The 24,704-nt window shown below is 46.9% G+C and overlaps 1 gene segment (V, D, J or C); it reads left to right on the forward strand.

Annotated features, from left to right (window-relative positions):
* The first annotated feature begins 184 nt into the window (after nucleotides 1–184).
* Nucleotides 185–24,342, forward strand: LOC119960617. The segment is given in 7 exon segments: nucleotides 185–237; nucleotides 14,558–14,857; nucleotides 15,067–15,375; nucleotides 16,321–16,629; nucleotides 18,432–18,761; nucleotides 23,648–23,775; nucleotides 23,914–24,342. Coding segments are annotated over 7 exon segments (1,428 nt in total).
* The last annotated feature ends 362 nt before the right edge of the window (nucleotides 24,343–24,704 follow it).

A 24,704-nucleotide genomic window follows, 5' to 3' on the forward strand; every position in this document is an offset into this window, starting at 1 on the left:
TGCAATATAAAACATTAGCGTCATTTCTGAACAACAAGCGACATCCACAAATGCAATTATAATTTAATGAAAATTCATTACAAGTTTACTTTGCCACTGGTTTGTGAAAATTTAAAATAATGGTGGATTTCTGTCTATTTTGTGTAGGTGCGGTTATTGTACGGAGCTGCCCAGGGATGTGACATTGTGCCGCCATGGACGACTGGGGACAAGGCACCATAGTGACGGTGACTGCAGGTAAGAACCATTCCATTATTTATGAACTGTTTTACTTGAGTGATACTGTGTGGCTGGGTACTTTAAATACCTAACGCCTGTAAACAGTTTGGTATTTCTGCAATGTTTAATCTCAGTGACATCTGGTGGCTGCAGGTTTTACCACCTCCTGTACAAGTGTTAGAAATCGACCCAATATTCACAAAATATGCTGAAGCATCAATGTCAATTTATTGAACACTTCAGGCTTATTGACAATGCTGATGATATTCTTCCATATTTCTGTGTGTTTTAATTGTTCATTCACTTGCTGAAAGGCGGATTTCGTGGGTTCTAGACTGAGATTTTCTTGAAATGCTGTTTGATTCTGTTGAATTGTAGATTTGAGCTGGTTCTCCATGAGACGAATTTCAGCCCCTCGGTGATTTAATTTGGTGTTTTTCTGCTCAGGAGATTCTGTCTGGGTGATTTTGAATAAGTAAAGTTTATGAAACGGTTCTGGCGTTTCTATGTTCTTTATACTCGTTGATACTGAGCGGTTCCATGTTTTGTAATTGAATGAAAACAATACACGTGTTTGAAACTGCTGCACGATTTTAGGCAGAATACAGTCAGGATTTTAGAGTGCTTTTTAAAAGTGATGGTTGCAGATTAAACTAAGCCACAGTTTAAAATGCTCTTTCCAAACATAATTTGTTACTGCAATCACAGCCTGGCTTTTCTTCAGTGTCCCACCTTGGTGGGATTGATGGATGCAGCTTTATCTCTCCTTCCAACTGTTTAAATGCGTTTGAAATATGGTCCAATATGAATAAAATGTGGTAAAGTTTCAAAAATATTTTGGACATACCCCACATACTCACAGTGATATTACTGTTGTTTTGTATTTCTATTTAGTTTGATAATTCATACATTTGGTGGCGAACTGGTTTGCTAGATTCGATATTCAGATGTTTTTGAAATGTAACGTTTGATTCTGTTGAATGTAGAATTGAGCTGTTTCTCAATGAAACGGGTTCAGCCCTTACGATGATTTGGGGGTTTTCCTGCTGAGGAGATACTGTGTCCGGGTGACTTTGAATAAGTACAATTTGTGAAGCGGTTTTCTGTTTCTCTGTAGTTTCTGCATTGTTCAAACTGGGTGACATTGAGCAGTTACACGTTTTCTGGTTAAATGTAAAAAGGTTTGCGTGTTTTAATCTCCTTGAAATACAATTGTAGGGAGTAAACGCAGCAGGTTTCGAAAATAAAGAAAGGAATTAAAGATTTGATAGACATTTTTAAATTTAACATGGTGATAACTGATTAAACAAAACCATGGCGTCATTAAGAACGCAATTCGTTACTGCAATCTGAAACTATTTAATTAAAACGTTTTCAAATTAGTGAGTAAAATTAATATAACTTAAATAATTATAATGCTATGTTATAACCATATTATCCAAATATGTTATCATATTAATGTCATTAATCATCAATCGCCTTCCACCATTCTGCTGTGCTCTGCAAACCATTAATCAGTGCAACACTTAATGAAAACTACTGAGTCAGATCCTCTATATCACTGAAACATAATGAGAAAATGATGGAGAAATGTTCTTGTTCAATTTATGATTTAATAAGAAATAAGCTTGAGGCTCAGATATAATCCATTCTTCTATTGTATAATTTGTTTTATTGTTATATTGTGTACAGCACAGCTCTGCGAGACAGGATGTTATTATTTTTTGCACAGCTAATATTCTCCTTTTGTAATTAAATTAATCTCTTTGAATTTCGAGCTTTTACTGTCTCCAGCAATGAGCAGTACGAACATTTCTACAATTTAGATAAAATCATAAGAACAATTCCTTCACTTTCAGCGACTTCCACCTCTGAGAAACTCCTTATGATTAAAATAGAGACAACGACAACTGACGCTGAAGAGATAATATACGAGCTGCTGCACATAACTAATATAATAACCGGATACATAAATTGCCAAACTGCAATATAAAACTCCTACTTAAGTAACTGAAAACGTAATCAGAGAAATAAAGAATTAAAATATGTCTTGAGCAACTGAACAGTGCTGTAGAATCAGTATGTTATTATTAAAACAGCTTCATAAATAATCACAAAATATTCCCAGCCTATAAACTTTTCCGGTCATGCTATTTTTCTTTAAGCAATATTTTCAAGAATAAAGTTAATCGAATTGCCTGAATGATTAAATCTCGGAAACACTTTTATTGATCACAAACTAACAAGGACTTTATTGTTAGATATATAGTTTCGAGTAACAACAGTTTATCAATTCGAGAGCACCGCTTTAAGAAACAGATGATATATTACACATGTCTGAATTATTCCATCCGATAATTTGAAGTTTAATATTTAATTAACTCCAAATTATTTAGCAGATTTCAGGCAGCAACAGGTTTTGAATTACAGAGAACCATTTTTTATTATTTATGTTATAGAGTACAAATCAGCAGACAGGACAACTAATTGACAATTGGCAATAACTTGCAATGCGACATTAGTACTAACTAATTCAACATAAATTAACTCCTACAAGAGTAATACACTGGCGTGCGATATCAAAGCTATTGGAGAATGTTTAATTGTACTGAAAATAATTTAGAAAACAATACATTTATTTACTCAGGTTGAAGAGGTGGCCCGCCTCGATTGCTTTATTGATTATATTTAATTAGAAAATTGCATCAAATCAGGTCATCAGTTTCCAATGTGAATGTTTCCTGGTTTGTTTATTTCTTGGCAAACACTGGATCTCTGTCACGGACATTAAACACCCGTCAATCTGTTATATTCAATGTGAACATAAGAACATAAGAACATAAGAACTAGGAGCAGGAGTAGGCCATCTGGCCCCTCGAGCCTGCTCCGCCATTCAATGAGATCATGGCTGATCTTTTGTGGACTCAGCTCCACTTTCCGGCCCGAACAACATAACCCTTAATCCCTTTATTCTTCAAAAAACTATCTATCTTTACCTTAAAACATGTAATGAAGGAGCCTCAACTGCTTCACTGGGCAAGGAATTCCATAGATTCACAACTCTTTGGGTGAAGAAGTTCCTCCTAAACTGAGTCCTAAATCTACTTCCCCTTATTTTGAGGCTATGTCCCCTAGTTTTGCTTTCACCCGCCAGTGGAAACAACCTGCCCGCATCTATCCTATCTATTCCCTTCATAATTTTAAATGTTTCTATAAGATCCCCCCTCATCCTTCTAAATTCCAACGAGTACAGTCCCAGTCTACTCAAACTCTCCTCATAATCCAACCCCTTCAGCTCTGGGATTAACCTAGTGAATCTCCTCTGCACACCCTCCAGTGCCAGTACGTCCTTTCTCAAGTAAGGAGACCAAAACTGAACACAGTACTCCAGGTGTGGCCTCACTAACACCTTATACAATTGCAACATAACCTCCCTAGTCTTAAACTCCATCCCTCTATCAATGAAGGACAAAATTCCATTTGCCTTCTTAATCACCTGTTGCACCTGTAAACCAACCTTCTGTGACTCATGCACTAACACACCCAAGTCTCTCTGCACAGCGGCATGCTTTAGTATTTTATCGTTTAAATAATAGTCCCGTTTGCTGTTATTCCTACCAAAATGGATAACCTCACATTTGTCTCAGTGATAATACATTGTGCCCAGTTCAGACAGACAGGAGAAATAGCTGAAAGGCGAAGGGAGTTTTGAAATTAATTTCAGAGAGGTTATTGATTTGTTATTGTCGTAAGTTGACCATTTATCAATTAGAATCGAGCAGTTTGCATGATTCATTCCCCCGTGTTTCAGAATGAAATTTGACAGACTAAATAATCTCTCATCGTCACACTGTTTCTCCCTCACACACTCCCTCTCTCCCACAAACCCGCACTATTCCTCAAACACACAGTCTCTCTCTCACACACACACAGTCACACACACGCACTGCCTCACACACTCAGTCTCTTACATACTCTCTGTCACCAACTTTATCTCTGTCCAACTCTCCCTCACACAGACTGTCACTCACTCTCTCACATGCACAGGCACATTATCCCTCTCTCTCTTTCACAGGCAATCTCCCTCTCACACTCTCTCACACACACTCTCTTACACGCTTTACCAATCTCAGTCACATTAAAAATCATTCGCAGACACACATACACACACATGCACTCTCGCACACATTATCTCTTGCACACACGCTCGTTCACACACATGCTCTGTCAGACACATCTCTCACACACAAAATGCTCTCTCACATACAGGCTCTCTCACACATTCGCTCTCTCACACATACACTCTCTCACGCATACGCCCTCTCTCTCACACTCGCCCTGACATGCATGGTCTCTCGCACGCACACTCTCTCACGCTCACACACACGCTCTCTCACACACACACTCTCTCAAACACACGGCCTCTCGCACAGGCATGCTCTCTTGTACTCCTGCTCTCTCACACATATATCCTCTCTTTCATACATGCTCTCTTATGCACATGAGCTCTGATACTCACACTCTTGCACACACTCCCTCACTCACTCACTCACACTCATGTTTGCTGACACACATGCTCTCTCACGCACATGCTTTCTCACACACATGCTCTGTTGCGTACATGCTCTCTCACACACATGTACTCTCCCACACGTGTGTTCTCACACACACGCTCTCTCACACACACACTCTCTCAAACACACGGCCTCTCACACACACACGCTCTCTTGTACTCTTGCTCTCTCACACATATATCCTCTCTTTCATACATGCTCTCTTATGCACATGAGCTCTGATACTCACACTCTCGCACACACTCTCTCACTCACTCACTCACACTCATGTTCGCTGACACACATGCTCTCTCACGCACATGCTTTCTCACACACATGCTCTGTTGCGTACATGCTCTCTCACACACATGTACTCTCCCACACGTGTGTTCTCACACACACGCTCTCTCACACACTTATCTCTCACACTCACGCTCTCTTGCACACACGGTCCCTCACACACATGCCCTCTCACTCACATGCTCTCTCATTCACTCACTCTCTCACACACCCATGCTCTCTCATTCTCCCTTGCACACACACTCTCTCACACACATGCTCTCTGGTACTCATGCACTCTCGCACACATGCTCTCTCACACATGTTCTCTTGCACACATGCTGTCTCGTTCACACTTTCTCTCACACACATGCTCTCTCACACATGCTCTCTCACACATATCCTCTCTTGCACACATGCTCTCACACATATGCTCTGTCACACACTCACACACACACACGCTCTCACACACATGATGTCTGGCACACATGCTATCTCAAACACAGTTTTCCGCATACAGTCTCTCTCCTGTGGACACTATTTTGCTCCCTCACACACACACATCCTCTCGCTCGCACAAATACACACAATGGCGCTCTCACACACAGATATTCTCTGACACACAGAGATACTCTCACACATACACACACTCACACATATACTCTCTCTCCCTCTCTCTTGATCCATCTCTCGCATGCATGCAGCCACATACATAGACACAAACACATGTTCTCAGACCCATACCCACACTCTCCCTCTCTCTCACACACACTCAGACACGCACACACTTTCAGATACACAGATGAGAGCGACTGAATCTAGCATCAATAATAAACAAAATAATCTTTATTATTGTCACAAGTGGGCTTACATTAACACTGCAATGAAGGTACTGTGAAAATCCCCGACATGCCACACTCTGGCGCCTGTTCGGGTACACCGGGGAAGAATTCAGAATCTCCAATCCATCTACCAGGATGTTTTTCAGGACTTGTGGGAGGAAACCGGAGCACCCGGAGGAATTCCACGTAGACACGGGGAGAACCTGCAGACTCCACACAGGCAATGTCCCTAGTGGGAATCGAACCCGGATCCCTGGTGTTGTGAAGCGACAGTGCTAACCACTGTGCTACAGTGCCGCCAAATCAAGGCATAATTTAAACGTGTGGCCTCGGGGAGCCCAACCAAAGAATGAATGGATGGGAATCAGGAGAACAATCTCCGCTGGTTGGAGTCATAACCAGCACCAAGGTAGATGGATTCCATTGCTGGAGGTTAATCATCTCAATTCCAGGACATCACTGCGAGACTTCTTCAGGGTAGTGTCCTCGGACAAACCATCAATGCTTATTCATCAATGACCTTTTCATCATAATGTCTGAACTGGGTTGTTCTCAGATGATTGCACCAAGCTCAGCACAATTTGCAACTGTGCAGTCACTGAATAAATCTACGTGTAAATAAAGCAACATGGAGACTACATCAGGTTCTGGCTGACAAGTGGTAAGTAACAGTCAAGTCACCCAATCGAAGGCAAAGCCCACCTCCAGTAAGAACGGTCTAACCACTGCCCCTTGACATTCAATGGCATTACCATCATTGAATCCCCACTCGAAACCTCCTGGGGGTTCACATGGACCAGAAAGTGATCTGGACGAGTCATATAAATTTTGAGGCCAGAAGAACAGATCAAAGGTGAGTAATCCTGCGGTGAAAAACTAATCTCCTGACTCCCCAAAGCCTGTCCACCATCTAAAGATCCGCTGCAGAAACTCATCATGTCTCCTTAGGCAGCACCTTCCAAACCCATGACAGCGGCCATCTGGACAAGGACAGCAGACACATCGGAACATCACCAAGTGGAAGCTGAACTCCAAGTCACTCAGCATCATGACTATAAAGTATGTCACCGTTCCTTCAGTGCCGCTGGTTCAAAACCATGTATGTAACTGACTTGGGGAAACACCACATGGACTGCAATGGTTAAAGAAGGAAGCTCACCACCTTCTCAAAGGCAATGAGGGATGGAAAATAAATGCTGGCCCAGCCAGAGACGTCTACATCACAAGAATGAATAAACACAACAACACTGTCCGTGATACAATATGACAGAAAAATCCCATTTGCAAAATGAAAATCCATTAAGTTGCAGGAATGATCATTGTCCCAGTCCTAAATTTTTTTGTGGAAAATGAAATTACATCGGCATTAAAGCAGCTACCCAGTGATCTACACTGCTGTCTGACTTTACAAAGCCGGTGTTACTGAAAGCTGATCAATGTGGAGAATCAGGACAGGATGGATGGAGAGAAGAGGAGGAGGTGGGGGTGGTGGAGCCGAATGGAGGAGCCCCCAGCTCGGCTGTGGACAACAGGCATCGGAAAGCTGAGCCTGAGCAGAAAATCATCCAGAGAAATATCGTCCTGATGGGCTGGGAGCATCTGGGAATGGTCACTCACCCACGCTCACTCACTCACTCACTCTCACCTGTCTTCAATCATTCACTTACCCTCACTCACTCACCATCACTCATTGACCCTCACTCACCCATCCTCAATGGCAAACCTTTCCTCAACCACCCTCACATACACCCTCACACACACGGTCACTCACTGACCCTCACTCACTCACCCTCCCTGACACATTCTCACTCACCCACCATCACTCACCCACCCTCCCTGACACAAACTCACTCACCCACCCTCCCTGACAGACTCTCACACACCCACCCTCCCTGACACACACTCTCTCACCCACCCTCCCTGACACACTCTCTCACCCACCCTACCTGACACACACTCTCTCACCTACCCTCCCTCACACACACACACTCACCCACCCTCCGTGACACACTCTCACTCACCCACCCTCCCTGACACACACACACTCACCCACCCTCCCTGACACACACTCACTCACCCACCCTCCCTGACAGACTCTCACTCACCCACCCTCCCTGACACACACTCTCTCACCCACCCTCCCTGACACACTCTCTCACCCACCCTACCTGACACACACTCTCTCACCTACCCTCCCTGACACACACACTCACCCACCCTCCGTGACACACTCTCACTCACCCATCCTCCACGACACACACACTCTCACCCACCCTCCCTGATACAATTTCACTCACCCACACTCCCTGACACCCTCACTCACCCACTCTCCCTGACACACTCTCACTCCCCCATCCTCCCCCTCACTCACACACCCTCCCTGACACACTCTCACTCCCCCATCCTCCCCCTCACTCACCCACCCTCCCTGACACACACACACTCAACCACCCTCCCTGACACAATCTCACTCCCCCATCCTCCCCCTCACTCCCCCACCCTCCCTGACACACACACACTCACCCACCCTTCCTGCCACACTCTCACTCACCCACCCTCCCTGACACACTCTCACTCACCCACTCTCTCTGTTACACACTCACTCACCCACCCTCCCTGACACACACTCACTCACCCACACTCCCTGACTCACTCTCACTCACCCACCCTCGGTGACACACCCTCACTCACACACCCTCCCTGACACACTCACTGACCCACATTCCCTGACACAGACTCACTGACTCACCCTCCCTGACACACTCTCACCCCCGTGACACATTCTCACATACCCACCCCCGCCCTGACACACACACTCTCACCCACCCTCCCTGACACAGCCTTACTCACCCACCTTCCCTGACAGACTCACACTCACTCACCCTCCCTGACACACTCTCACTCACCCACCCTCCCTGACACACTCTCACTCATCCACCCTCCCTGACACACACTCACTCACCCACCTTCCCTGACACACACTCACTCATCCACCCTCCCTGACACACACTCACCCACCCTCCCTGACAGACACTCATTCACCCACCCTCCCTGACACACACTCACTCACCCTCGCTAACACACACTCACTCACCCACCCTCCCTGACACACTCTCACTCACCCACCCTCCCTGACACACACTCACTCACCCACCCTCCCTGACACGCACTCACCCCCACCCTCCCTGTCAGACACTCATTCACCCACCCTCCCTGACACACACTCACTCACCCACCCTCCCTGACACACTCTCACTCACCCACCCTCCCTGACACACTCACTCACCCTCACACACACACTCACCCAGCCTCATTCAGCAACACTCGCCCTGATTGACTCACCCTTTCAAGCCCAACCTAACTCGTTCACCCTCACTCACACACTCTCACCCACTCATCCTCAAACTAACGCCCATCGTCACTCATTCTCACCCACTCTCATTCAGGCTCTCACCCTCACTCAGTCACCCACCCACACTTACTCCGCCACCCTCACACACCCTGACTCACACACCGTCACTCACCCACCCTCACACACCGTCATTCACCCACTCTCACACACCCTCACCCACCCACCCTCACTCACTCCCCACCCTCACGCTCACTGAATCACTCACCCACACTCACACACCCACACACCCTCAATCAGTAACCCACCCTCACCGACACATTCACTCCCCCCTCAATCAAATACCACCACCCACCCTAACTCGCCCACACTCACTCACTCACCCTCCAACCCACCATCGCTCTCGAATCTTCCCTCACACATCTACAATGACTCATTCATACTCACTCACCCAGCCTCACTCATTCACCCTCACACTCGCACCCATCCTCTTTCACACACCTTCACTCACAGATCCTTACCCTTCCTCACTTACGCACCCTCACTCATTCACATTCCCTCATACACCCTTATTGAGCCATCCTCACCAGACGCACCCAACCTGTCACCCACTATCACTCACCCTCACTCACCCACCCATCCTCACACACCCTCATTTACCCACACCCATCCCCTCACTCACCCTGACTCACTCAACCACCATCACACACCCACCCTCGCGCACCACCCACACTCATTCTCTGCCACTCACACTACCTCACTCACCCTCGCACACCCACTAATTCTCAATAACGCACCTCACTCACTGAGCAACAGTTACATCCTCACTGACCCGCACTCACTCATGCATCCTCACTCAATCATCCTCACTCACCGACCCTCATTCACCCAACCTCGTTCACTCACCTTCATTGACTCTCACTACACAACCTCACTCACCCAGCGGCACTCATTCCCTGCGTCTCACTCACTCTCCCTCACCCATCCTGGCTCATTCGTGCTCGGTGACATACCCTCACACATTTACCCTCACTCAGTCATTCACCCTGATCTGCCACTCATCAACACTCAGACATCCTCAATCAGCCAACTCACTCACACACACTCACTCTCCTACCCTCACTCAGTTACTCACTCATCCTCTCTCACTGATGCTCAGGAAATCGGCAAGGGAGCGTCTGCAGCGAGAGGAATAGAGAACTGGAGCGAAACTGATGTCCAGTGGCGCCCGAATGTGTCTGCATAACACGGGAGTGGCGAGAGCCGGGGGAAGGAGCCGGAGGAAGGAGCCGAGAGCCAGGGGAAGGAGCCGAGAGCCGGGGGAAGGCGCAGAGAGACGGATGAATGAGCCGAGAGTCGGGGGAAGGAGCAGAGAGTCGGGGGAAGGCGCCGAGAGCCGAGGGGAGGAGTAGAGAGCCGGGGGAAGGGGCAGAGAGCCGGGGGGAGGAGCAGAGAGCCGGAGGAAAGTGCGGAGAGCCGGGGGAAGGAGCCGAGCGCCGGGGGAAGGCGCAGAGAGACGGAGGAATGAGCCGAGAGTCGGGGGAAGGAGCCGAGAGCCGAGGGAAGGCGCCGAGAGCCGAGGGGAGGAGTAGAGAGCCGGAGAAAGGTGCGGAGAGCCGGGGGAAAGCGCCGAGAGCCGGGGGAAGGAGCAGAGAGCCGGGGGAAGGTGCCGAGAGCCGGGGGAAGGAGCAGCGAGCCGGGGGATGAGAGCAAAGAGGCGGCGAAAAGGCAGAGTTGGGAGGAAAGCACAGAGATGCAGGGGAATGGGCAGAGATGCAGGGGAATGGGCAGAGATGCAGGTGAAATGGCAGAGATGCAGGGGAATGGGCAGAGATGCAGGGGAATGGGCAGAGAGCCGTAGAAAAGGACAGAGGAAGGAAGGAAGTGGAGAGAGCAAGGGAAAGGCGGGGGACGGGTAGTGGGAGTGCAAGGAGCCAGGGGAAGTGCAGGGAGGGGGAGGGGTGCGAGGGGTGGGGGTGCGAGTGCAGGGGGCCGGGGCAAGGCGCAGAGAGCCGGGGAAGCAGCAGAGAGCCGGGGGAAGGAGCAGAGAGCTGAGGGAAGGTGCAGAGAGCCGGGGGAAGGAGCAGAGAGCCGGGGAAGGGGCAGAGAGCCGGGGGAAGGAGCAGAGCGCCGGGGAAGGAGCAGAGAGCCGGAGGAAAGTGCAGAGAGCCGGAGGAAAGTGTAGAGAGCCGGAGGAAAGTGTAGAGAGCCGGGGGAAGGAGCAGAGAGCCGGAGGAAGGAGCAGAGAGCCGGGGGAAGGAGCAGAGCGCCGGGGAAGGAGCAGAGAGCCGGAGGAAAGTGCAGAGAGCAGGAGAAAAGTGTAGAGAGCCGGGGGGAGGAGCAGAGAGCCGGGGGGAAGGAGCGGAGAGCCGGAGAAAGGAGCAGGGAGCCAGGGGAAGGCGCAGAGAGCCGGGGACAGTGCAGAGAGCCGGGGGGAGGCATAGAGAGCCGGGGGAAGGAGCAGAGAGCCGGGGACGGTGCAGAGAGCCGGGGGAAGGCGCAGAGAGCCGGGGGGAGAGTGCAGAGAGGCGTGGGAAGGAGCAGAGAGCCGGGGGAAGGAGCAGAGAGCCGGCGTAGTGCAGAGAGCCTGAGGAAGGCGCAGAGAGCCGGGGGAAGGCGCAGAGAGCCGGGGGAAAGTGCAGAGAGCCGGGGACCGGGGGAAGTGGCAGAGAGCCAGGGGAAGGAGCAGAGAACCGGGGAAAGGTACAGAGAGCTGGCGCAAGTGCATAGAGCCGGACGAAAGTCCATAGAGTGGGCGATAAGCCATAAGAATCGGGGTAAAGCTCACAGTCCTGGCGAAATGTTCAAAAAGCCCGCGGAAAGTGCCAGGAACCGGGAAAAGCCCAAAGAACTGGGGAATGTGCAGCGGACATGGGCAAAGCACAACGAGCAGGAAGAAAATTCAGAGCCCAAAGTGCAGAGATGCGGAGGAAAGCGCAGAGAGCCGTGGAAAAGAGTAGAGAGCTAAACGATAGTGAAGGGACCAGGAGGAAGGTACAGAAATCCAGCGGGGACGGCAGAGAGATGGGGGAACGCTCAGAGAGCGCGGGGCGGGGTGGGGGGGGGGGGGGGTTGCAGACAGCCCGGTCTCAGTGGCAGGCAGAATGTAGGGTTAACACCACGATCAGCACAGCCAGGATCTTACTGAATGGGGAGGAAGCTGGACGGACCGAATGGTCGCCTCCCACTGTTAATGTGCATGATCCTAAAATTAGAGAATGTTGCAATTACTCAAATGTAGAGTTTTATTGTAATTATATAAAGGTGCATTCGGAAGGTGTTTTTGAAGCAAAGCAACTATTCTCTGGTTTGGGGAGTGGGGGTAGTGAGGTGGAGAGAGGAGGGGGCATCAGTCAGTTTGTACAAAGGGAATTTCCCAAAACTGCAATGATACAAATGAAGAGACATCCTTTGTAAGACAAATTGATTGTGACGTACACAGCTCAGTTAGGTGGATTGTGACGTACACAGCTCAGTTAGCTGGATTGTGACGTACACGGCTCAGTTAGTTGGATTGTAATGTACACAGCTCAGTTAGCTGGATTGTGACGTACACAGCTCAATGAGCTGGATTGTGACGTACACAGCTCAGTTAGCTGGATTATGACGTACAAAGCTCAGTTAGCTGGATTGTGACGTACACAGCTCAGTTAGCTGGATTGTGACGTACACAGCTCAGTTAGCTGGATTGTGACGTACACAGCTCAGTTAGCTGGATTGTGACGTACACAGCTCAGTTTGCTGGATTGTGACGTACACAGCTCAGTTAGCTGGATTGTGACGTACACAGCTCAGTTAGCTGGTCTGTGACGTACACAGCTGTTAGCTGGATTGTGACGTACACAGCTCAGTTAGCTGGATTGTGACGTACACGGCTCAGTTAGTTGGATTGTGATGTACACAGCTCAGTTAGCTGGATTCTGACGTACCCAGCTCAGTGAGCTGGATTGTGACGTACACAGCTCAGTCAGCTGGTTTATGACGTACATAGCTCAGTTACATGGATTGTGACGTACACAGCTCAGTTAGCTGGATTGTGACGTACATAGCTCAGTTAGCTGGTTTGTGACGTACATAGCTCAGTTAGCTGGATTGTGACGTACCCAGCTCAGTTAGCTGGTTTGTGACGTACACAGCTCAGTTAGCTGGATTGTGACGTACACAGCTCAGTTAGTTGGATTGTGACGTACACAGCTCAGTTAGCTGGATTGTGACGTACACAGCTCAGTTAGCTGGGTTGTGACGTACACAGCTCAGTTAGCTGGATTGTGACGTACACAGCTCAGTTAGCTGGATTGTGACGTACACAGCTCAGTTTGCTGGATTGTGACGTACACAGCTCAGTTAGCTGGATTGTGACGTACACAGCTCAGTTAGCTGGTCTGTGACGTACACAGCTGTTAGCTGGATTGTGACGTACACAGCTCAGTTGGCTGGATTGTGACGTACACAGCTGTTAGCTGGATTGTGACGGACACAGCTCAGTTAGCTGGATTGTGACGTACACAGCTCAGTTAGCTGGATTGTGACGTACATTGCTCAGTTAGCTGGTCTGTGACGTACACAGCTGTTAGCTGGATTGTGACGTACACAGCTCAGTTAGTTGGATTGTGACGTACACAGCTCAGTTAGCTGGATTGTGACGTACACAGCTCAGTTAGCTGGATTGTGACGGACATAGCTCAGTTAGCTGGATTGTGACGGACACAGCTCAGTTAGCTCGATTGTGACGTACACAGCTCAGTTAGCTGGATTGTGACGTAGACAGCTCAGTTAGCTGGATTGTGACGTACACAGCTCAGTTAGCTGGACGGCTGGTTCATGACGAAGAGCGATCCCAACAGCACGGATTCAATTGCTGCACCGGCTGAGGTTATTCATGAAGACCCCCATTCTCAACCTTGCCCCTCGTTTGATGTGTGGTGACCCTCAAGTTAAATCACCACAGTCAGTTCTCAAAGGGAAAGAACAGTCTCCGGGACTATGGCCTCATTTGCATTTTATATTACATGGTGGCTGAAATAATGGAGAAAACTCTCTGCTCCTCTCTTTCAATTCAATGAAAGTTACACCATTCAGATTACATCAAAATGTGTTTTTTTGGATGGAGACGGAGAAAGAGGTGAGTTTCTGAAGAAGGGACAAAAAGTAGTGATTCCGAACGATAGAACTGACAGAAGATTCAATGTGGATGTGGGATTTAATCGGTAAATGTTAGGATAAAATCATAGTTCTAGTCAAATTATGAAATGCTTGGTTACTTATAAATTACAAATACCAGAGTCTAACTTGTTGAATGGGCCATTCTCCCCCAGTGACACCGACTCCGCCCACTCTCTACAGCCTGGTCTCCTCCTGTCAGCAACACAACACCCACGGCTCCGTGACCTTCGGCTGTTTGGCGATGGACTACTCCCCAGAAATCACCAGCCTTACCTGGAAGAAAGATGGGCAGCTGATCACCACTGGAGTTAAGAAATACCCATCAGTAAAAACCCAGAAGGGAACCTACACCCTGAGCAGCCAGTTAACCATCACCGAGTCAGAGGGGGAATGCAGCAAAATCAACTGTGAGGTTCAACACAGCGTCTCAGACAAGAGCATTGGAATGGAATGTAAGTGTTGTGGAACCTGTGAGAAATAGAAAACCTATGATGACCTTGTATAGGGTCTTGGATAGAACTCATTTGTAATACTCGGCAAATTCCTGATCCCTGGAAAATCCAGCTTAGTGTCTATTGACCACAAACATTTTTTTAAGTATATGAACTCATTTTGTTTATCAATTTCTTCTGCACGAAATATCTAATTGTGTTTCTTGAAGGTCCCAGAATTTATGCTCCAAATGTTCTCCTCACCGTGAGTTCCAGTGAAGAAATCACAAGACAGAAATTTGCAACCATCGTCTGTTCAATTAACGATTTCCAGCCAAATTCAATCACGGTGAAGTGGCTGAAGAATGGACAACCCATGAGTTCAGGAATTGTCACCTCTCCCGCCTGTGAAGTGAACGGGAACTTCTCGGCGAGCAGTCGGCTGACAGTCTCCGCTGGGGAATGGTTCAGCAAAGCGGTCTTTACCTGCCAGGTCACTCATCAAGAGGTCACCCAAAATCACAACATCACCGCGTCTGGTAAGAGATCTAAACAGAGGAAACAATAAATTATCCTGCATTCTGATGTTAATCCAAATCAGGAATGTACTGAAGTTTGTACAAAGCACATAATAACTTCTAATTTACTGCCATGTAGTTTGTGTTTCATTCTGATGTAAGGGCTGCATTAGGGTTGCTCACCATTCAGGATATTACCAGAACAGCAAAGAATGTTTCCACTACTTTGAAATCATTTAGTGAGTGAGGTGGAATTGATATCAGCTTTATTCCGAAACAGCTGATCATATTTCAGAGGCAGTGGGTGGCATGAAACCTTTATTGTTTCGGGTGAAAGTGTTGGAAAGTTCATCCAACCTATTTATAAATGAGCATTCATGACTGCGCTCCAGAGATCAGGAATTATAAATCGCATTGGGAATGCTGCAATACTGATTCATTAAAATGATACCGGGGCTAAACGATTTTCACAATAGTGGTTAGCACTGAGGCCTCACCGTGCCTGGGACCCGGTTCAATACTGACGGCGGGTGACTGTGTGGAGTTTACACCTCCTCCCCGTCTCTGCACGGGGTTCCTCCAGGTGCTTTGGTTTCCTCCCGCAGGCAAATATGTGCAGGTTAGGTGAATTGGTCATGCTAAATTAACGCTGAACGTCCAATGATTAGGTGGGGTTGTGAGGCTACAGGGATAGGGTGGGGGAATTGTCCCAGGTAGAGTGCTCTTTCGCGGGTCGGTGCAGACTCCATGGGCCGAATGGTCCTCTTCTGCACTGTAGTGATCTATGATTCCTTAATAGTTTTCACAGAACACGCTGGTTTTCTATTGTATATCGAAGATTAAAGGCGGTCTGTCGGGGTTGATATTTTGAAGTTGCTTTATTCCCAATTAGAGAGTGAAGGCTGAATCCTGCTGTCCTGATTCTGAAGATGAAACGTGGGTTAATTTTCATGTTTTCATTCACAGATCCTTACGCTTGCACTGTTGCCTCAGTAACAATACTGCCACCGCCAATAGAACAGGTCTTACTGGAGGCGACTGTAACCTTAACCTGCGTCATTTCGAATGGTCCTTATGGAGTCAACGTGTCCTGGAGTGAAGCGAAGAAGCCGCTGAAATCAGAGATTGCAGACGAGCCTGGGGCAGATATTGAGAGCGTGCTCAGCAAATTAAACATCTCGACACAAGCGTGGCTGAGTGGGGCTGTGTTTAACTGTGTGGCGAGCCATCAGGACCTGCCAACTCCTTTAAGAATTTCAATCCACAAAAAAATAGGTGAGCGGTGAGACTGAAGCAATAAGTCAGTCATTGTGTCTATTTCTAGTGTCAGTGCAGCGGTCAGTATTTAGCATTCAGTGTATTTATGGTCCATTCTGATTGGTAATTCCACTAACTAAATACTCTGGGCCCTTAGAGTTTAAGGGGGAAATTGATATGCAGACGAATGAACAATGAATTGAAAACAGCGATGTTGAGTTTAGATGGAGCGAGACCATAGTCCACAGGACTTAGGCGCAGATGTAACCCATTGGGCCCATCAACACTGGTCCAGCCTTCAGTGAGGTCATGACTGATCTGCTGTGATTATCTTCAACTCCTCTTTCCAGCCTTATCCCCATATCCCTTGACGCCTTGACTGATTTAGAATATGTCTCCCTCAACCTTGAACGTACTCGCCGACCCAGAATCTACAGCCCCCCTGCGTTAAATAACTCCACAGCTTCACTACCCTCTGAGAGAGGAAATTCCTGCTCATCTCTGTCTGAAATGGGCGAACCCTCACTTTGTGATCCTGCACTGCTCCGAGACGCTCCCACAGGGGTAAACAACCTCTCAGCGTCTATACAAAGAAACTCCCCGAGAATCTTGTCCCAATTAGGTCGCTTTATTCCTCTGAACTCCAAGAAGTACAAACCAGCAAAGTTACCCTCAGCTCATAAGAAAATGCCTCCATACTCGGGATCAACCTCATGATCCTTCTCTGGACTGCCTTCAAAACCAATCTGTCTTCCTCAGATAAGGGCAACAAAACTATTCAAAGTGTATCAGGTGTAGTCTAACTAAATAATAATAATTGCTTACTGTCGCAAGTAGGCTTCAATGAAGTTACTGTGAAAAGCCCCTAGTCGCCACATTGCGGCGCCTGTTCGTGGAGTCCGGTACGGGAATGCCTTGTATAGTTTTAGCCAGACTGCCCCATGTTTATATTCTATTCCCTTTGAAATAAATGTCAACATTCAATTTGTCTCCATATTACCTGCAGAATTTGCTTTTTGTGGTTTCTGCACGAGGACCCCCAATTCCCCCGTTACTTCAGCTTTCTCCAGTCTTTCTCCAGCTAAATAATATTCCGCTATGTTCTTCCTCCTCCCAAAGTGTGTAACCTCACATTCTCTGTCCCTCTGTGGATTTTCTGTAATCCTCACCACTTGCCTTTCTACCTATTTTTGCCATCTGTAAACATGGGAATAGTACATTCATTTATTAAACACAGTTTTGAAATTCATGTATATTACATCTATTGCCCCCCACCCCTCCCCCTCTCTAGCCTTCGCGTTATCACCTCGAATAAGGGCAATAAAGTTTTCAGGCATGAGTTACCCTTCATGAAGCCGTGCTGACTCTGTTTGATTATGTTATGTATTTCGAAATGCTCAGCTATTGGATCTGTTATAATGGACTCGAACCGTTTTCCACGGACAGATGTTAAGGTCGCTGGCCTAATAGTTACCTGATTTTGACTCCCTCCCCTTTTGAATAAGGCAGTTTTCCAATCCTCTGGGAGTAAGGTGGGAGGAGCCTGGTGTGGAGTTTATACACCAGCGCAGAACAGTTGGGCCGAATGGCCTGTTTCCTTGCTGTACACTTTCTGAAACTTTCGAATCCAATATCCGTAAATTCTCAGGGAAAAGGTTGTGTCCACCTCTGCTCCGAGCTGGGAAACCGGACAGATCCCAAAGTGGAAAATGGAAACCTTTAAAATCCAACACAAAACACATTTCTCTCATATCTAACCCGCGGTTCCATTGTCTCCGGAATTCCCCATTTTATTGACATTTATTGTACATTTTCTGCAGATCCCAATCCACGGGAACCGTCTGTCTCTGTCCTCCTGCCCTCGGCTGAAGACGTCTCCGCTCAGAGATTCGTCTCCCTCAGCTGCTTAGTGAGAGGTTTCTCCCCCCGAGAGATCTTCGTCAAGTGGACCGTCAATGACAAGCCGGTGAATCCCGGGAACTACAAGAACACCGAGGTGATGGCGGAGAACGGCAATAGCTCCTTCTTCATGTACAGCCTGTTATCCATTGCAGCGAAGGAGTGGGCCAGCGGCGCTTCTTACTCCTGTGTGGTGGGACATGAAGCCATCGCCTTGAAGATCATCAACAGAACGGTTGATAAATCCAGCGGTAAACCCAGTTTTGTGAACATTTCCCTCGCTCTGATGGATACCATTAATTCATGTCAATGAGAATCGATTGGTTATATTTTGAAATAAAATAAAAATAATAAAGTTATTTTCCCTCCAGTTGTGATTTAAATGTACAGCCACTTAATTAATGTCGCTTCCACTTTGCTGATATTAGATCTGTTCAATGAGACCCGGATTTCTACAGGTCTCGGCCCCAAGTCTGATACAATCAGTGCTCCCAGCTCAGATACACCCTGGGTTAGAGACAGAGTAAAACTCATTCATTCCAGGATTCAGCAAAATATCTTCATTGACTTTCCTCCCGCTGAGGAGAAATCGGACAATTTCCCATTTCAGACAAACAAACCCATCACATTTAAATCTCGGTGTTCCTGCTTCTCCCATTGTCCATCCCTTTAAAATTAATGTCAGCTTTAAGTTACTGCATCACACCCACTGGGAACAGAATTGAGGGTCACACAGAAACATGGACCAACAATTCCCCATCAAAGAGAGGGGAAAGGGAAATGATTAACCCACTGTACCCACACTTTCCCAACAGAGGCGGAGGGCCTTTAGGTAATCAACTGTACCCCCACTTCCACAAAAAGAGAGTGGGAGGGCCTTTCGTTAATCCACTACATCACTTCCCCAAGAAAGAGATAGGCGGAATCCAGTTTGTTCATTCACTGTATCCCCACTCTCCCCACAGATAGATGCGGAGGGCCTTTAGTTAATCCACCGTACCCCCACTCTCCCCACAGATAGAGGCAGAGGGTCCTTAGTTAACCCACTGTAACCCCACTCTCCCCACACAGAGAGGCGGAGCTCCTTTAGTTAATCCACCATCCCCCACTTCCACAACAAAGAGATTGGGAGGGCCCATAGTTAATCCACTGCACCCCTACTTTCCCAACAGAGAGAGGAGGAGGGGCATTCCTTTATCCTCTATGTGCTCACTTCCTCAAAAGAGAGAGAGGCGGAGGGTCTTTATTTAATCCCCAGTACCCGACTTCCACAAAAAATGAGATTGGGAGGGGCATCAGTTATCACACTGTACACCCACTTCCCCTGGAAAGAGATAGGCGGAGTGCCTTTAGTTAATGCACTGTACCCCCACTCTCCACACAGAGAGAGGCAGAGGGTCTTTAGTTAATGCACTGTACCCCCACTCTCCCCACAGAGAGAGGAGGAGGGTCTTTTGTTAATCCACCGTACCCCCACTCTCCCCACAGAGAGAGGAGGAGGATCTTTAGTTAATGCACTGTACCCCCACTCTCCCCACAGAGAGAGGAGGAGGGTCTTTAGTTCAGACACTGTACCCCCACTTCCACAACAAAGAGATTGGGAGGGCCTTTAGTTAATCCACTGTACCCCTACTTTCCCAATAGAGAGATGAGAAGGGGCTTTCCTTTATCCTCTGTGTGCTCACTTCCTGAAAAGAGAGGAGGGGAATTATTTAATCCGCGGTACCCCACTTCAACAACAGAGAGGGCAGGGGCATTAGTTAATTCACTGTACCCCCACTTCCCCAAAAGAGAGAGGGGAGGGGCATCAGTTAATCCACTCTGTCCACATTTACCCAAAAAAGAGAGGGGAAGAGGCATTCGTAAATGCCCTGCACCGCAACTCCCTAACAAAGAGGAAGGGATATTAGTTAACCCACTGTAACCCCACTTCCACACCAATGCGTGGGGAGTGCAGTATTTAATACACTTATCCCCACATATACACCATATAAAGGAGGGGAGTTTGTTAACACAGTGTACCACACTTCCCCAACAGAGAGGGGGGGAGGGGCATTAGTTAAATAACTGTACCCCCACTTCAACAACAGAGAGGGGAGGGGCATCACTTAATCCACTGTTCACCCACATCCCGAACACAGAGGGGGAGGGGCATTAGTTAATCCACTGTGCCCGCACGTCCCGAAGAGAGAAGGGAGGGGGAGGGGCATTAGTTAACCCACTGTACCCCCACGTTCCAAACAGAGAAGAGGAGGGACATTAGTCAATCCACTGTACCCCCACATCCCGAACAGAGAGGGGAGGGGCATTAGTTAATCCATTGTACCTCCAGTTCAACAACAGAGAGGGGGAGGGGCATTCGTTAACCCACTGTACCCCCACTTCAACAACAGAGAGGGGAGGGGCAATATTAACCCATTTCACCTCCACGTTCCCGAGGAAAAGTGGAGGAAGGTGATGAGTGGACTCTCTGTATCTCCACCTCCTCAGCAGGTGGAAACCCAAAGAGAATTTGTTCAGCTGACCAGAGAGAGGGAGATTATTCACTCCAAAGAGAAAATGCTGGAAAATCTCAGCAGATTCCAGCATCCGTAGGAATTTGTTTTTATCCAGAGATGATTAACTCACTGTCCTCCCAATCCCCAAGCAGCGAGTTTGAGAGCGGACGGGTCTATACTCTGAGCATTCTGTCACTGACATTACAAGTCGGCTTGTAGTTTACTGCCTGAAGATGTGAAAAGACCACCATGATAAAGATGTTCTTTAAATATCTATTTATGCAACAGAATTTTACTTTTTTTTGCACTCTAGTTCCTCTTATCCGTATGCTAAAACTGATTCCCCATAATCCAAATCCAGACTGGTGATGGAATTCTCCCTGGATTTTCATTGTTCTCTCCTAAGGCACCTCCTTGTATTTTTGCATTAGGTCACCTGATGTCAGCTTGCAACTCACACAAAACACACTTATAAGCACAAAGTTCAACATATGCAACATCGGTACCAATAATACCCACAACTGGCAAAGCTACAGGCAGCTGATACAAATACACAAACACACAGTTAAACAGACTTAAACACAACACATACATACACCCCCTTCCCCACAGACATATACACATGCACACATGGACACAAACACACACACAGAAACACACACAAAACATACACCCGGCACCACAAACCAAACATATATTGACACAAGAACACACGCGAACGTGTACAGAAATGCACAAACATGCATACAAACACAAAAAAGCACACGCTTATACTCACATACACATTGACACATACAGACACTAATATACGTACACAATCAGGCACACAAGCGTACACAAACATACGCATACACCCACATGTCCACACAGATACACAAAGATGCAAACGCAAACATATAAAACCAGACAAGTAGACTGACAAGTAGAATATGAAACACAAATGTAACCAATAACATATACAATCACACAATTTCACGATGACAGAAGTATAGAATTAAGGACAGAGACAATAATCCACATTACCACAATTATGGGTACACGTAGATATATACTCGTACACATGTTAACACGAATATACATTAGTGCACATGGAGACATCAATACACAAGTAATACATAGCTATAAACAACCATCATTTAGCACAGAGCAAAATTGCTGGCTTTGAAAGTAGATCAAGCAGGCCAACAGCATGGTTCGATTCCTGTAACAGCCTCCCCGAACAGGCGCCGGAATGTGGCGACTAGGGGCTTTTCACAGTAACTTCATTTGAAGCCTATTCGTGACAATAAGTGATTTTCCTTTTTTTTCATCAACGCATACACAGCACTACTGTCTCCCAGTGCCAAAGGCCGGGTTCAATTCCAACCTTGGGTGACTGCCTGTGTGGAGTTTGCACGTTCTCCTGTGTCTGCATCGGTTTCCTCCGGGTGCACCCGTTTCCTCCCACAGTCCAATGATGAGCAGGGTAGGTGGATTGGCCATGCTTCATTGCCCCTTAGTATCCAAAAGGTTAAGTGAGGTTATGAGGTTATGAGGGTGGGGCGGGAGCGTGCACCTCGGTAGGGAGCTCTTTCACAGGGTCGCTGCAGACTCGATGAGCCGAATGGCCTCGTTCTGCACTGTAGGGATTCTATGATGATAATTCTATGATAAAACACACACACATATATATGCACACGCATATACAAGCACAAATGCGCTTATCCAGTCACAAACATTAAGACACTGGCATGCATGATGTACGCAAATGGACACAATAACACATATTACTAGGCAGGAAAGTACAAACACATATTAACCCAGGCATTAATAAATAAACATAGACTTCCACACATAAGCATACACAATAACAGACTCATATTAAGGCAGCACAGAAGCGCAGTGGATTCTCCCTGATGCCTCATGTCGCCAAAGTTACAGGTTCGATCCCGGCTCTGCGTCACTGTCCGTGTGGAGTTTGGACATTCTACCCGTGTTTGCGTGGGTTTTGCCCCCACAACCCAAAATGTGTGCAGGCTAGGTGGATTGGACACGCTACATTGCCTCTTAATTGGAAAAAAAATGAATTGTGTACACTAAATTTATGAAAAAAATAAATAACACACTCATATCTCCACATTGATAGAAGATAAACAAAGTGTACATACAGGCGCTGACACACAAATACACAGATCAGTACTCATTGGCACATGAACACACACAATGGCATTTTACATACATCTGGACAGGCAAAAGAAGCAAAACATGAGATCCCCATCCACACAGACACAAATGCTAAAGAACAAATACAAATGTCAGGCAAGGGGCGGCATGGTGGCGCAGTGGTTAGCACTGCTGCCTCACGGCGCCGAGAACCTGGGTTCGATCTTGGTCCTGGATGACTGTCCGTGTCCGTGGGTTTGACCTCCACAATCCAAAGCTGTACAGGGTAGGTGGATTGGCCACGCTAAACTGCCCCTAAATTGGAAAAAGAAAGTTACAGAGATCGGTTGGTGAGTGTCACGAACTCTACAGTAGCTATGCAATGAAAAATATATTAGAGAATGAATGATCAGATAAAGAAAATTAAATGAGAATATTAACAATGTATCCTGGATTAATAAACAACTTAATATATTTATTGGGCTCTATCCTCGTAGATACCACAGACCACACCTGGACTGAAGACGATGAGGATGATAACAGGAACATCTGGACAACCGCTTCCACATTCATCACACTGTTCGTCCTGAGCATGTCCTACAGCGCTGCAGTCACTCTGGTGAAGGTGAGAAGATTCAATCCACTCACCCTTCAAACCGGCAGAAGCCTTTTTAAAACCATAAATGCTTGATTGATTAAAAACTCTAACATCAATGTCCCAGATCATAAACATCTGCTTCATCATTTTATCTCTGTTTTACAGATCAAGTGATCGGTTGACGTTCAGACGCTGTAGATTTTCCTCAGCTGTTTATTATGATCTGTGTGTGACAGAAATACAATATCTCCTCTTGGTGACTCGAATAGTAAAATTCTCTCAGTTTATTATTCTGCATCTGTAACTGAGACAATCATGGACAGTATTTCTGCTTTCAGTTTGAAATGTACGAGACATAATTGTATTATAATTGTAGCTAATAATTTCCCTCAATGTCACGTCTAAATAAGTAACTTATCTTGTTCCTTATATAACTGTTGCCTTCCCTTTATGTTGAGCTCCTGTTCTCTCTTGTGCCTGTTACAGTTGTACACACATTTGGCAGCTCAGAGGGCATGTGTTCTGTTCTCACTGTGACCCTCAATCGCTATGTTCTCTTTTGTAAACATCAAAATAAACTTTTGTGTAATATTTTCTCAGAAATTTTAATTAACATTGAATGAAAAATGAAGAAAGTAAGACTTTGCTGAACTCATTTCTCTCAGGTCCATCGGCACTGATCCTTTTCCCCGATTATACAGTTGTCTCCCCTTTCCCAGACAGATATTCCTCACCAGTCCTGTCTGGGATGTGTCTGAACTTAAGGCCCCTCAGTGAAAGAGCCACTGCGCCACCAAGCGGCCCATCCAGGTAAAGCCAACTTCACCTCTGCCTATTTATGGTAAACTGCAGAGATAGAATGCCAGCTGAAGAATTCCACAGATTCACTACCCTCTGATGGAAGAATATCTCCTCATTTCTGTCCTAAATTTGAGACCCCTCACTCTTAGATTATG

This window comes from Scyliorhinus canicula, unplaced genomic scaffold (assembly GCF_902713615.1).
Source record: "Scyliorhinus canicula unplaced genomic scaffold, sScyCan1.1, whole genome shotgun sequence".
Classification (NCBI taxonomy): domain Eukaryota; kingdom Metazoa; phylum Chordata; class Chondrichthyes; order Carcharhiniformes; family Scyliorhinidae; genus Scyliorhinus; species Scyliorhinus canicula.